Raw genomic sequence first — 14,289 nt, 5'->3', positions numbered from 1 at the left:
CCACAAATGTCGTGCCTTTAGTGGTTCACACCCAACAGTAGCAAGAGGATAAAGATGGAGAGAGGAGAGGGGAGCTTAGGATTTTCGGCTATCTCTTCAAAGGAATGAGTGGCCGAAAATTATAACCCTAAGGGTCTATTTATAGTGCAGTCAGGAAACCCTAGATAAGCCCAAATCCAACATCATCTTTAACCGGGTAATTATCCGGTTTTCTAATTATCCACATGGACAATTCTAGAAACCCTAAGGCCCCTTGAAACCGCCCATGCCTATAGGATGGTTCTAGAATGCCTCTTGTTCAACTATTAAACAATTGCACTTCAGTCTCTGCACATTTAATTAATTCTTTTAATCACCAAATTAATTCCAATTAATTTTTGATTAAATATTAACTAAACATTACTATTTCTAATTAATATATTATTTCCATGATATATTAACAAGTTATTTATTTCAATTTATTAATCAAATAATAAATCTATCTCTCTCTCCAAAAATCATCATGTCCAGTTGTTAGTTTTGAGGGCAACCCAAAAGGACTATGCTACTATCAATTCAAGTATATACTAATTATAGTTTTGAGCTTAGACACATAATCCAAAAATATATTATATCAATTTAATATAATCAGATTCATCCATTCGTTGACCGTAGATATGATTAGTTCTAGATAGATAGTGTATGTAGCCATTAAATAAAATATAAATAGAAATAGTATTTACCTTAAATAATTATAATTATGTTCGGTATTTTAGGAGGATCCATCATATGAGGAGGATGTTTAGGGTTGCACCTATTTCCATTCATGGCATTATAAGAACTCACTATACAAACGACATGTTATTCAGGTGAGTCTTCTCGCTATACTTACCTTTGTGATAGTATATATGTGCTGACCAGTCGGGTCTTATTTATTGTTACTGTGATATGTGTTACTGTATGTACTGAGACTTCGGGTAGTCTCCAGGGTTGTTGATAACCCACAGGGCGTGTTGTTTGCCTACTGAGACTTCGGGTAGTCTCCAGGTTGCTGATAACCCATAGTTGTTATTTCTGTTGTGTTGTATGTAGGGAACTCACTAAGCTTTGTGCTTAATGTTGTGGATTAAATATTTTGCAGGTACTTATCGGATTGCGATGGCAGGACTATACACATACATTAACAGATTTGTGATTCAAATTTCCACATTGCTTTCTTTAACTCTGATTTCTGAATAATGGTTGATGATCAAACGATTGTCATGAATGTAATCTCGTTAGAATGGATGTTTTTATTATTTTAAAAACGATAAAAAAAATTAGCATAGGTCATAACGACTAAGGGTGTAAGTGAGCCGAGCTAGTCGTGAGCTACTTGGGATTGACTCGTTAAAAGCTCGACTCGAGATCGAATTAAACAAGCCCGAGCCGAGCTCGAGCCTAAATATGAGGCTCGTTTATTAAACGAGCTCGATCCGGAGCCTAAACGAGCCTAAATGAGACTATATATATATATATATATATATATATATATATATATATATATATATATATATGTGTGTGTGTGTGTGTGTGTGTATGTGTGTGTAGGCTCGTTTAAGCTCGTTTAGGCTCGCGAGCTCAATAAATTGTTCACGAGCCGAACTCGAGCTTCATTTTAAGGCTTGAATCGAGCTCGAGCTTCTTCAAAATTAAACGAGCCGATCTCGATCTTGGTTAGGCTTGGGATCGGCTCGGTTCATTTACACCCCTAATAACGACGTTACAAGTTTGTATCAGAGTCATGGTTTGAGGGATTTAGATGAACACTCGTGGGATTCCAAACTCAAAATATGGAGCTAAGAGTTTTGCTAAACCTTTTTTTAGAATATTCATTTCAAGAAAAGAAAACAGAAGATGCAATGTGTACAGTCAGCTGGAGCTGAAAAAGTGATTTCCCAAAATATCCATACTTACTTTATATGTTGTATTTGACTTGTTGTTATGTGTGTTATAGTATGATGTGCATGCTACAAGTTAGGCTAAGGATCTACTCATGGTTGCATGCTAGAGTGCCTGCTTAGGAGAGATGCCTTTTATGTGTGATATATGAGTTCTTAGATATGTCGGGTAGTGTGTAGGCTAAGGATCTTTAGGAATTGTGTGTTAGAGTTGCCTGATCCTTATGATGCCTCTTTTCCTATTGGTCTTCTACTTGAATGTTGCTTGCTTTGTGTTATGCGAAATCTATATTGATGTTAGTTAGCTATTAAGCGAATACGTTAAGTTGCATGCCACAAGGATTAAATAGTTTTAGAATTTCTGATTTGGCCTATGGCACAACTCGTGTCTGATTCCAACCGTTATAGTGCAGGATCTTTCAATTGAAGAACTATTTAATCTTTGTTGCATGTAATTGTATTCATAAGATAATTAGTTGATATTGGTAAGAGATTCTTTCACAACTGATAGCAAGGTGGGGGTGAGTGTTCCTAGTGGTCTTCGGGGAGTGATAGAGTGTGATGGTGTGAGAACTTGTGTATGAGGAAGTCTAATTTGGGAATCCAGGCAGTTTTCGATGGATTTTCTAAGTTTTAGGTGTGCTGATACACCTGACAGTGGTAGGGTTCCTAGAAAAGCATTCTAGTGCGTGCTCATACGTGAGAAGAATCCTAGAGAGAGAGAGTTTAGGATGGGCGGTAGCGTGTGCCTGTGGTGGCACAGGTATCTGAGATTGATAGTGTTCTGGTATAGTGACTTAGGAACTTTGAGGCAATTCTCATGACAATTCTAGATAGGTGTGGAAGGTAGTAGGGGCCCATACTACTGAAAACATAGGATCCATACTGGGACCAGGAAAAGTTAAAGATGTTCTAAGGAACTTGGGGGGGATAGATGGTGTGGCATAGCACTAGTTTTAAATGTAGTTGTCTCTGTCGTTGTTGGATTTTCGGCCATGATTTTTAGAATAAGACTGGTAATTGATTGGGCCTTAGTGTCTGTGGCAGTTTAGGACTAGATGGTGCAAATCTATGTGAGTTGCCTGATACAGAGGTCTCGAGGACCTTGCTCGAAATAGTGCTAGTTTGATTCGTGAGGCTCAAGAAGGAAGCTATTGTGATGATCGACTCGAGGATTGCAGCATGAGGCTAAGTGGTTAGCCGATGGCAAGGGATGTTACTTTCTGCATCGAGGTTGTGTTTTTCCTGTCTCATGTGCTCGAGGGAGGAGATACATCAGATGTGGGTCATTCGATGGTTGATATAGGAGATGGTGATCTCCTCATCGGTTAAGTTGTAAGAAGGTGAAGTTTAGTTCGCAGTAAATCGTCTCTGTATCGTAGCGAAGCGATGTTTGAGACTCGATGGTTCTTGTGGTTCGATGGACAAGGTGAAGGCATTGTCATAGGTGGAATATGTATTGTAGGTTCAAGAAGAACATGTGTACCTGAGGAGGCATCAAGTTATTCTTGTCTTTGGACAAGAGAGTTTTGCAGATATTCTAAACTTGTCGGAGTTGTGTTTTGAGCATCTGTAGGGAAGAGCTTCCAAGGTTTTCATCTGAGGTTCAAGGTTTTCTTTACGATTTGTTGGACTTTATGTGGAGGATTTTTATATACCATTTTTCATACAGGGGGTCAATTGTTTGTGCATCTGATTGAGTTGGTGCGAGGCCTGGTCATTGCATACGTCAGACAATAGTAGTACGAATCTTAAGTGGGGGAGAACTGGGTATACTGCTTGGAAAATTATCGGTCGACATGATTTTACAAGTTTAGTGTAATGGGTCGAAGGAACCTAAGGTTCAAAGGAACGAGGTGTTTGGCTTAGGGTTATTTTTGCATGAAAGAAGGAAAATCAAGCTACCAATTTAGATCTCATGGATAGGAAGTCTTCTCATGGTATCCTTCGATCGTTGGTTGTTTCTTATCAATAGTAATTGAGGTTATTCGAAGGATTTAAGCTTTATCATCTAAGAGTGTAACTGATGAGTCATCACTTAGTCATGTTCAATAAAGGTTGTATCTTGGTCCTGTGAAGGTGTCCTCTAAATTTCTTGGTTGTGAAATTATTTCTTCTATGACAGCTGGTCTTAGTTATTGGAAGATCAGATATCGGAGAAACGATGTTCAACTTTCAGTTATGATCGTGCTTACGCAAGATTCAATTTCGCCAGGTCGTACGGCTGGGTTGGAAATGGGATTAATTTAAGTAGGATTTTTGGCAGCATTTCTGGTTAATTTTGGAATCCTTTTTGAAATTAAAAGTTTTATTGGTCTTTTGCGCATTAGTGGGATATGTTCAGTTCATCAAAGTTTGAGATCTTGATTGTGGTTGATAGAAGAATGTGTCTAATAGCAGCTGGGGTTTGTCGTTTCGTTCAATTTGCTGGTACGACACATTTGGGTAAGGTGACATATAAGAAGGAACACAGTTGCGCTAAGGAGCGTTGTTTTCTATCCTGGGAAGTGTGTCATGTTGTGTTTACAAGTTGGAGCAAGCGTTCGGTTGTTCATTTTGTTTCCTGATCGTGTACGTTCATGTGTCGTTTGATGATGTATCAGTGGTAGTTGGACTGTGGAATAATGTGGGTTTCAGAATAGTATGGCCCTTGTATTTTGGAAAGTGTTGATTACGAAGTTGACTGGGTCCCTACCGTTCAGTGGGGATGACGACAGTGTATCTTTCGGCCTGTTTGATGTTGGTCGTGAATCTTCATGCCCATGGTAGAATGATTGCTAGAACAGTGTAGAACCGTGAGCTCCTCATTCCAGTGGTTGGAGGTTTCCACAGTGTGTCGTGAACCATCATAGATTCACTTATGTGAGTTAGACCCGACATTTGTGTAGTGGAGACCCCTGTGTTGGGGTCGATAGTCATTTGACATAGTTGAGTGTTGAGCAGTATGGAGATACTACAGATGGCTTAGTAGCAGAGAAATTTTGTTAGAGCTTTTGGCGAATGTTGACTTGTTGGGAAATTCATGGTTGTATATTAGTAGTTCATTATTGAGTTCCTTATTAGCGGATCCGTGTTCATGAGAAACGTTTCGTGCAGGTTAGGTTATCAGTGATGGAGTTCGTTGTAGGTCACTAGGGATGATTTGACAAGTGGTTATGGACCTAAGTCGTTTTGGGAGTTTGGATGCCACGCGAGATTTTTATTTGACCATGGTTACGCTCGTAAGATCGGTTGGTTAGTGATGATTGTCAGGAAATTAAGTGAGTATTTGAGGTCTTTTAGGCTTAATTTTAAAGTTTGGGTTTGGATGAAATTCATGATCGTGACGTCTTGGAGTGTTCGTTCTACACAATTGGTGGTATTCCTACTTAGGGACTAGGGTAGGCATGATGAGTGGATGATCATTTGTCTTCAGGTTTGGCTTTTAGAATGTAGACTGATTGGTTCCCAGTCTTGTGAAGTATATTGATGGAATTGGTTGTAGTTGCAGTTTTGAAAGTTTCCCGATTTTAGTGGTTTTTGCTGTGAGTTGGGTTTGATTGTTGCGGGGAGAGAGTTAGTGTCACACTTGAGTATTTTCAAGTGATTGAGTTGTTTTTTTGGCATCGGATGGGTTCCGAGTGGTCCCTCAAGTCTTCTTTGTGGATTCCTTGATTTTATGAATTGAAGTGGCCGAAGAAAGCGTATGGAATATGTTGGTGTTGTTTTAAGACATTCTAACTGACACGGATTTCGAGGACGAAATCTAATTTAAGTGGGGGAGAATTATAACATCTTGTTTTCATTTAATTATTTCAATATATATATATATATATATATATATATGGAACCATTCGTGTTTTAATTAATTTAAATAAGTATTTATAAGATTCTTTCCATATAAAGGTCAAGTATTTAATTAAATGAAATATATAAGGTTTAATAATAACAACAGCATATTTATAATAACCTTGACGAATAAATGGAGTTAGGGGGTATAATGTTACATTTTTGAAACTCGTATTGAATTTAATATAAGGTTATGGGGGTTATATCTTTCATGTGACCAATATGCAGGGGCTATTTCTGCCCATCTATTACAGCCAGGGTAATGTTTGATACAGTTTAATGAAACTTCCACTTATTTGATGGTTCTTCCTCCCATTTTGGTTGTTGCACCTGCATTGATCGATTTATATAACCAAACGCTAGCATAATTAAAGTGGGAGGTATGTGTGTGAGTTTATGTACACTACTAGAAACTTGAGTTTCAGCTAGGGATTTTGCTACGGATTTATTCTCTAGCAAAATTTAGACTTATAGCTAGGGAATTACCACAGATCTACCATGTTTTTGATAATTATTTTATTTATTTAACATATGGAATATTAGTGAGGATTTACCGAGGGCTCAGCTACGGATCTCGCAAGTAAATATCGACGGACCACTAGTCCTCGCTAATCAGTCAAAAAATGAAGGCACTTAGCTAGGGTTCAACGAGGGATAAAAAAATTGTGTCATCCGGTACACATTTAGCGAGAGAATGGCGACAGAAACTATATTTGGGGTATCCGTGTTTTGTTTTTTCTATCGCCAATCTCTCACTGAAATTGGCATAACCCAGTTCCATTCTCACGAAGGTGATTTAAGTTTCCTTCCTCCAGCTTTATCACTCTGGACTCTGGAGTAAGTTCCCTTCGATCTGTTAACCCAATTTCGGTTCTGCTTTATCTCACCATCTCTGTTCGAGCAGATGACGACACTACTCACCATTGCAGCTCCCGATTCTGGCAACCTCCACAATTTTTAATCTGAAAGTATTATTCCTTAACTTCCGATTCAGGTAAATCTCTTGATTTTATTTGCTTTAGTCACATATTAGGTTAGTTTTAGTTCAATTGCATAATATACTTCGTTAGGGTTTAATTTCCCTATTTTTTTCTTTTTCAATCATCATCCCTCTTATCTCTTAGCATTACATACACGAGGATCTTCCCTAACTAACAATGCCAATACGTTGTGTGAACTCCATATTTTGGTTAGATTGGCACTCGATTCACTTAAAGTAATAGAAAAAACAACATCAAATCCACCTGTTCCGGGAACTCCACCCAGCAACACCCCTTCTGCTAGAAGCTAAAAGTTGAGAGCTCAAGTTTATTTTACATTGACGAGTACATCCTCATGACGAGTTATTTCATCTCATCATCTCATCATTAATAAGTCTTCATTTATCTGCATACTGCAACAATGCTACTTGTTGTTTGTTCTTCTTTTTCAACATCATCATGACGAGTTATTTTACATTGTAACTGTATCTTAGTGCCAAGATGAACTCAATGAAGTTCCTTTGAGCATCATAATGAACTCAATGAAGTTGCTTGTTACTGTAAATTTGTGTTGTTAACATTGATCTCAATGTTGTAACCTAGTGCTAAGAATGAACTTGTTTTTTCATAATTAGAGAATTGCTAAAATATATAATTACAGAGTATTGGATTTTGGATATCATCATCCAATACTTTGTAGTTATGTATTTTAGTCATTCTCTAGTTATGTACTCATATTTAGTTTACCATTTCTGTAACTATTCTATGATTTTATTTGTTATCTGTTACTTGTTGTTTCATTGACCATATCACCATCCAGTACCATGTAATCTGTACTTTATCATTTGTAATATGTTATATGTTGCTTGTTGCTTCAATTACCATCGCTTTAATTATTCAATCTGTTCTCATTTTTATCATTTATGTAATTCTGAAATACATAATTTTGTAATTATGTAGTAACCATTCTGTAATTTGTTCATTTCTGCCTTTCTGTTAATTGTTATTTATTTATGTGTTTCTTCCAACAGCCATCATGTCTTACACTAATTATTGGTTCTTTTCTTGAAGTGATCTCAAAAGGCTATCTTTGGAAGGAATACTCGTACAATCTTGGTGAAGGTGAATTTGACCTTCTTTTGTCTCTCTTATGTCTTTTTCTTGATTCAAGTTTCTTGTCTCATCATATCTATTTTGACATGTTCAGATTTCCCTTTCTTTTATTGAAGAATCTTTACCATGTCTCTTTTCATGTTCATTTTGTTTGCCCCTGGTTTGCTTTTCACTTTTCTGACCGTTTTACCCTTGGTTTGCCTTTCTTTTATTGAAGAATCTTCAAGTGATATTTGCTCTGTTTTAGTATCCTATGGTATAAAGCTCTCAACTTCGTGTTGAAATTTGACATCTATTAGTGTTTTAAAGGTGTGGTGAAGGTTATAACTGTAATTTTTTCATGATTTAGGGTCTTGAGGATCCAAACAGGAGTAGATACAAGCTTCTTCTGAGCTGTTCTTTAATTATAACATCTGTGATTCCCCCTGAATTGCCAATCGAGTTGTCAATAGTTGTTAATACCTCATTGATTGCACTAGCAAGACATGGTATATTTTGTACAGAGCCTTTTCGTATACCATTTGCTGGGAAGGTGAGCATTAACATTTCTTTTTGTGGTAAAAGTTAAAATTGTATTTTTAGTCCCTGTGGTTTGTTCATTTTTACGGGTATGGTCCAGTTGTTTGATATTTAACTTCTGGTTCCCTAAAGCATAGTTTCTTCACACTTGAAGTTAGATGGATGTTAAATTACATGTAAAAATGACCATTTTGTCCCCCCATGGCTTTATGTTTTAGCATGTCTTTGCTATTTTGATCTTAAATCTGGGATTAATGTCTTTTAGCTTCTAATACATTTATATTTGGGTAAGTTATAGTTTTCTACCTTGTGTGTTTGTTGATTGTTACTGGTATGGCTTAATACTTTGATTTTTAACTTCTGGTCCCTGCAATGTTGCTTTTATTGTATTTTTAGTCCCTGACATTAACACTGTCAATAGATGGATATTAAGTGCGTGTAAACTGTAAAATGACCATTTTGCCCCAGTTTCTTAGCTAGTTTGATCATTTATCTGGGATTAAGTCTTTTAGCTTATACAGTTATACTACATGTATTTTTAGGCAAATGAAATTTTTAGTTCCTTATGTTTATTGATTTTTACAAATATGGTCCAATATTTCGATTTTTAGTGCCTAAAATGCAATTTAGTCATGCTTTTTGTCGGAATTGACACTGTTAATTGATGGATATAAAATGACCATATTGCCCTCCATTTCTTTTGCAGGTTGATATATGTTGTTTTGACAAGACGGGAACATTGACATCTGATGACATGGTATTTACAATTCTGCCATTCATGGTAAAAATTCTGTTTCCAGTCTCCCATTTTTTTTGCTTTTTTTTCCAGGAATTCTCTGGAGTTGGTGGACTGAGTGCCTATTTAGATCTTGAAACAAACACTAAAAAAATCCCAACTCGAACTTTGGAAATTCTTGTTTTTGTGGACAACAAACTGGTCTATAAAATATTATAATAATTATAATCTCAAATTATAATATTATGATCATAAAGAAAATACATTATGCATATTTATATTTATGCCATTGCTTTTAGGTTGGTGATCCTCTTGAGTAGGCTGCAATCAAAGGGATAGAATGGAGCTATAAATCTGATAAGAAAGCCATGTCTAAGAAGTAAGACCCGTTATCAATGAAATAAAACCATAATTAACATTTTTTTAATATATAACTGGTTGAAATTAATAACCAACTTTTTTTAATATATAAGTGGTTCAGATAGTTCAAAGGCATCACTTTGCATCCCACTTGAAAAGAATGGCGGTTGTTATTCGTACAGAAGAGCATTTTTATGCGTTTGTGAAGGTATTTAAAATGTTAAATACTTAAATATAATATAATATATTATGGTGTATTACCTTTATTCAATTTTCTCAAATTTTTTTAAATGGTGTTTATTTTAGGGTGCACCAGAGACCATTCAAGAAAGATTAAATGATATACCCTCGTTTTATATAAACACCTACAAGAGGTACACACGACAAGGCTCCCGTGTCCTTGCTCTAGCATATAAACCCCTTCCTGATATGACGGTAAGTATTTTTTTTCTTATTGACTATTTTGCCCTTCTAGCATCTCTAGTTTTCACTTACACAATTTATTATAGGTAAGTGAAGCTAGAAACTTGGACAGGGAAGTAGTGGAAACCGGGCTCACTTTTGCTGGTTTTGCGGTATAAATTATTAAACTTTATATTAAATTTAATTCATCTTTCTATAAATTTATTAACATGTTTTCATTTTTCTATGATAAGTGATTTTTTTTGACATTTTTGTTATATAAATAAACTTCAGGTATTTAATTGCCCTATCAGAGCAGATTCTGCTAGTGTCTTGGCTGAATTGAAAAAATCATCACATGACTTGGTAAGTATCACCGAGTGAAAATTGTTTGTTAGAATGCAAGGGTAAAATGATCATTCTCTCACTCAGATGATTTTATTCAGTCTAGAAAAGAAACAAGCATTTTGTATGCAACACTTTTGTCTACAGGACTTAATGGAGAAAAAAAAAGAAACAAACTCTTAGTTTCTTTAATTTGATTTTCCAATTTCATATTAGAGTTTTAATCTCAAAACCAGCTTTGATTCTTGCTCCAACAAAGAACAAGGAAAGATATGAGTGGGTTTCACCAGATGAAACTGAAGTTGTGAGGCTGTGAGCTACAGGTAACAAGAAATACCAATGTACTTTCATTTATTTGCTTATTATAGCATCCTACTTTTATTTTTTTTTGAAAGTACAACTTTGAAAAAAATACATTATCCGCTTTCTGTTTGCAGTGAGGAAGAAGTTAAGGCTTTAGCTGAGGATCATGGCCTCTGTATTGGAGGCGACTGCTTTGAAATGTTGTTGTAGACTTCTGTTGTTGTTAAAGTGATTCCATATGTGAAGGTTGTGAAGCTTTTTTTTACTAAATTACAACTTTGGTCCCTGTGGTTTACTGTATTTTTCGGTTTTGGTCCAGGTTTTGTTTTTTGTATCAGTTTGTTGCCAATATAGACCATGGTTGTTTGATTCAACTCTCAGTTTAGCTTTTTCAAAATGACCACTTTGCCCTTGGACCAAACCTAGAAAATAGTTTGATACAGGGACCAAATTTGTAAAATTTTAAACTTTTTATTTGAAGTTGTTTAGCTAAAAAATCAACTTCAATTATCAGGTATTTGCCAGGGTGGCTCCGGAGCAAAAAGAGTTAATAATGACAACTTTTAAATCATCCGGGAGAGTAACTTTGATGTGTGGTGATGGCACTAATGATGTTGGAGCTTTGAAACAGGTAATGCAAGAAATAGCAATTTACTTTCATAGTTTTATTTTTTGATTTTTTTAAATGATACTTTGGTAAACTTTTATAGTTTTGGTATTGTAATGTTTGGATGTATCATTATTTGATGTTTTTAGTATAATAATTTGATGATTGTAGTATTTTTTTCTTTTAGAATCATAATAAAAAAAATGATATTACAAGTTCGCAACGGATTAGTGACAAAAAAAAATTAATGCATGAATTTTGCGAGGGATTAGCTACGGAAAAAAAATCATGTCTAAAGTTTGCGACAGATCAGCGACGGAAAAAAAATAATTAATGTATGAATTTTGCAAGGGATTAGCTAAGGAAAAAAATTATGTCTAACTTTTGCGACAGATCAGGGACGGAAAAAAAAATAGAATATGAATTTTGCAAGGGATTAGCTAAAGAAAAAAAACTGATCACAGAAATTTGCGACAGAATAGCGACGGAATGACTTTAACAAATTTTGTCGCTAATGCCCTGAGTAAATGTATTGAGTGACATTTAGCGACGGATATTCTGTCGCTAAACTTGTCGCAAGGAAAAACGGATCCGTCGCTAAAACCCTCGCTGAGTTATTTGCCACGTTTTAATTACCTATGGAGTGAATCCGTCGCTAATCCATCGCAAACAACATTTAGCGACGGAATAGCGACGGATTCTTCCGTCTCTAAAAGCCATGTTTCTAGTAGTGGTAGGGATAGAGAGAGTTTAGAGAAAACAAGAGAGTTGAAGAATGAGATGAGAAAGATAGAATGGAGAGGCTAATGAAGTTTTCCGATAACCAAACATACTCCATCTGCACAACTTCTCTAGAATTTCAGGAATCCTCATCGTCGTTAGTTGGGAAAACCAAAGAGGCGACATAAGAGTTTAAGCGATGAGCTCAACCTTCGGTGATGGGGTGGACACCTAGGGGGTACACGTCGGAGGGCCATCTGGTTCATGGTGAGCTCCTCTTGAGCAACTTGTAGAGCCTGGAACGTGAGCAACGGTTCGAAAGTTGAGAAGGGGAATAAGATAGAACCGCCATCCCTGGAGTATGAGGAATTGTCAAGGAAGAAGCTACCACCTACTGCAAATTAGAATAGGTGCTAAGAGAAGACATAATGGGGTCGTGGTCGTGGTCATCGGGAAGCCAGGTAGCGTCAGAAGAGGAAGTCATCCGAGAGAGAGAGAGAGAGTCAGCGCCTTAGATGGACACGTTGTCGGAGACGCTACTGATTTGTAAGTGTGCGGCAACGAGGATGTTGAGAAGGAAGACGCAGGTAAGACATACATATTCTCTTGACCCATTTGACTAGGTTATTTGGATTGGGACCATTAATCTTTTGGGGTAGTTATTTTGGGCCTCTTAATTATTGGATTGGAAAAAAAAGAGTGATATAAATTCTATGGGCTGTCGAATTTCATTTAGCCCCATAGCTGGTATATGAAGTTCAAGCAATTATTCATTTAAATCAAGAATTGGTAATAATCCATTATGTTAAGAAAGAACCACTAATTGTTGGATTATAATTAATTGATTATATTTCAGTATGGTTGATTAATTGGGTTTGATAGATCATAGCTTTCACTTTATCGGTATATAATTATATATTATATCAATATAATATAGTCAGAGTCATCCATTCATTGACCGTAGATGTGATTAGTTCTAGATAAATAGTGTATATAGAACTAGTATTTAGCTTAAATAATTATAATTATATTCGGTCTTTTAGGAGGATCCAACATATGAGGATGATGTTTAGGGTTACACCTATTTCCGGTCATGGCATTATAACACGAACTTACTATGCAGGCGACATGCTATTCAGGCGAGTCTTCGCCTATGTGGTAGTATATACGTGCTGAACAGTTGAGTCTTTTTTGTCGTTACGGTGATATGTGTTACTCTATGCACTGAGACTTCGGGTAGTCTCCAGGGTTGCTGATAATCCACAGGGCGTGTTGTTTGCCCACTGAGACTTCGGGTAGTCTCAAGGGTTGTTGATGACCCATAACTGTTATTTATTATGTATTGTATGTGATATTTTGGGGAACTCAGTAAGCTTTGTGTTTACATTTGTGGATTAAATATTTTGCAAATACTTATTAGATTGCGAATGCGGTATTGTACACACATATCAACATATTTATGATTCGATTTTTCGCATTGTTTTCTTTAACTCTGATTTCTAAATCATGGTTGATGATCAAATGATTATTGAATGTAATCTCGTTAGAATTGATGTTTTTATTATTTTAAAAACGAAAAAAATAGCCTGGGTAATTGGGATGTTACAAAAATAAAAATGAAACTTTTCCTGTTGTGATTTTCGGGGTTGTAAGGGCTCATTTTCTCCTTTTCACCTTCAGTATCTTCCTCATCAAATTTGGTGTAACTTTGACGATGTTAAACTGACACTCCATGTAACACCCAGAATCAAAAAGACCAAGAAAAGAAAGGAAAGACTCTAAGTCAAGAGTCAACTCGTCGAGTCCAGGGAGGAACTCGACGAGTCGGAGCGGGATCCGGGGCATAGAGTAAGTGACCGACTCGGCGAGTCGGCTAGTGGACTCGGCGAGTCTGGTCTGGGCGAGAAAAACCCTAATCTCGGGGGTTGTGCCCTATTTAAAGAACATTATATCCCTTCCCCAGCCTCTTTACTCCCCTTTTGAGATCCAGAAACCCTAAATCGTGAGTAAGAGCCCTTGGAAGCAATTTAGAGCCTAGATAAGTGATTTTGGTGGAAAGGGGCTTGAAGATCAAGAGGCTTGCTGCAAAGGAGTGGTGTAGATCCGGGATCTACTTCAGTTGGAGCATATATTGGAGGTAATAAGTTGTTGCTTTGGCTTTATTGCAAATAGATCTATCTTATGTTTGAGATTTGGGGCATTTTGGGCATGATTGAGATCTATGTCGAGTTAGAGGCCTAGATCTGAGGTTGCTACCTCAGATCTAGACTTGTGATGGTCCAGAAGGTCATAAAGTTCATGTCAATAAGTTGTTGGTGAAGCCCCTTTGTCTTAAACCCTAGCTCTTGAGTGTTTTGGGCCTTTAGCTCCTTGGTTTCACGTAAAGTTTGCAACTTTATGTGGGGGATAGACTGTAGAAGAGTGGATCTATGGATTGGAGCCCCTGCATGGCTCGAA

At 36.6% G+C, this 14,289-nt stretch overlaps 1 protein-coding gene and 1 long non-coding RNA gene across 2 annotated transcripts; both read left to right on the top strand.

Annotated features, from left to right (window-relative positions):
• The first annotated feature begins 6,486 nt into the window (after positions 1-6,486).
• Positions 6,487-9,454, top strand: LOC145104001 (uncharacterized). The gene is made up of 7 exons (XR_013706977.1): positions 6,487-6,584; positions 6,652-6,741; positions 7,799-7,849; positions 8,190-8,372; positions 9,066-9,116; positions 9,189-9,296; positions 9,395-9,454. It is a non-coding gene; the product is annotated as an uncharacterized LOC145104001 (long non-coding RNA).
• Positions 9,455-9,615: 161 nt separating this feature from the next.
• On the top strand, positions 9,616-10,535 carry LOC145111956 (putative manganese-transporting ATPase PDR2). The gene is made up of 5 exons (XM_079048191.1): positions 9,616-9,663; positions 9,762-9,890; positions 9,965-10,030; positions 10,152-10,223; positions 10,439-10,535. Exons 1-5 carry the CDS (start codon positions 9,616-9,618, stop codon positions 10,442-10,444), a joined length of 321 nt encoding a protein of 106 aa, XP_078904317.1. The 3' UTR covers positions 10,445-10,535.
• Positions 10,536-14,289: the final 3,754 nt, after the last annotated feature.

The sequence above is a fragment of the Lactuca virosa genome, chromosome 1 (assembly GCF_052849685.1).
Source record: "Lactuca virosa cultivar CGN04683 chromosome 1, Lactuca_virosa_CGN04683_v6, whole genome shotgun sequence".
NCBI classification, from domain to species: domain Eukaryota; kingdom Viridiplantae; phylum Streptophyta; class Magnoliopsida; order Asterales; family Asteraceae; genus Lactuca; species Lactuca virosa.
This window is presented reverse-complemented; position numbering and strand designations above follow the sequence as displayed.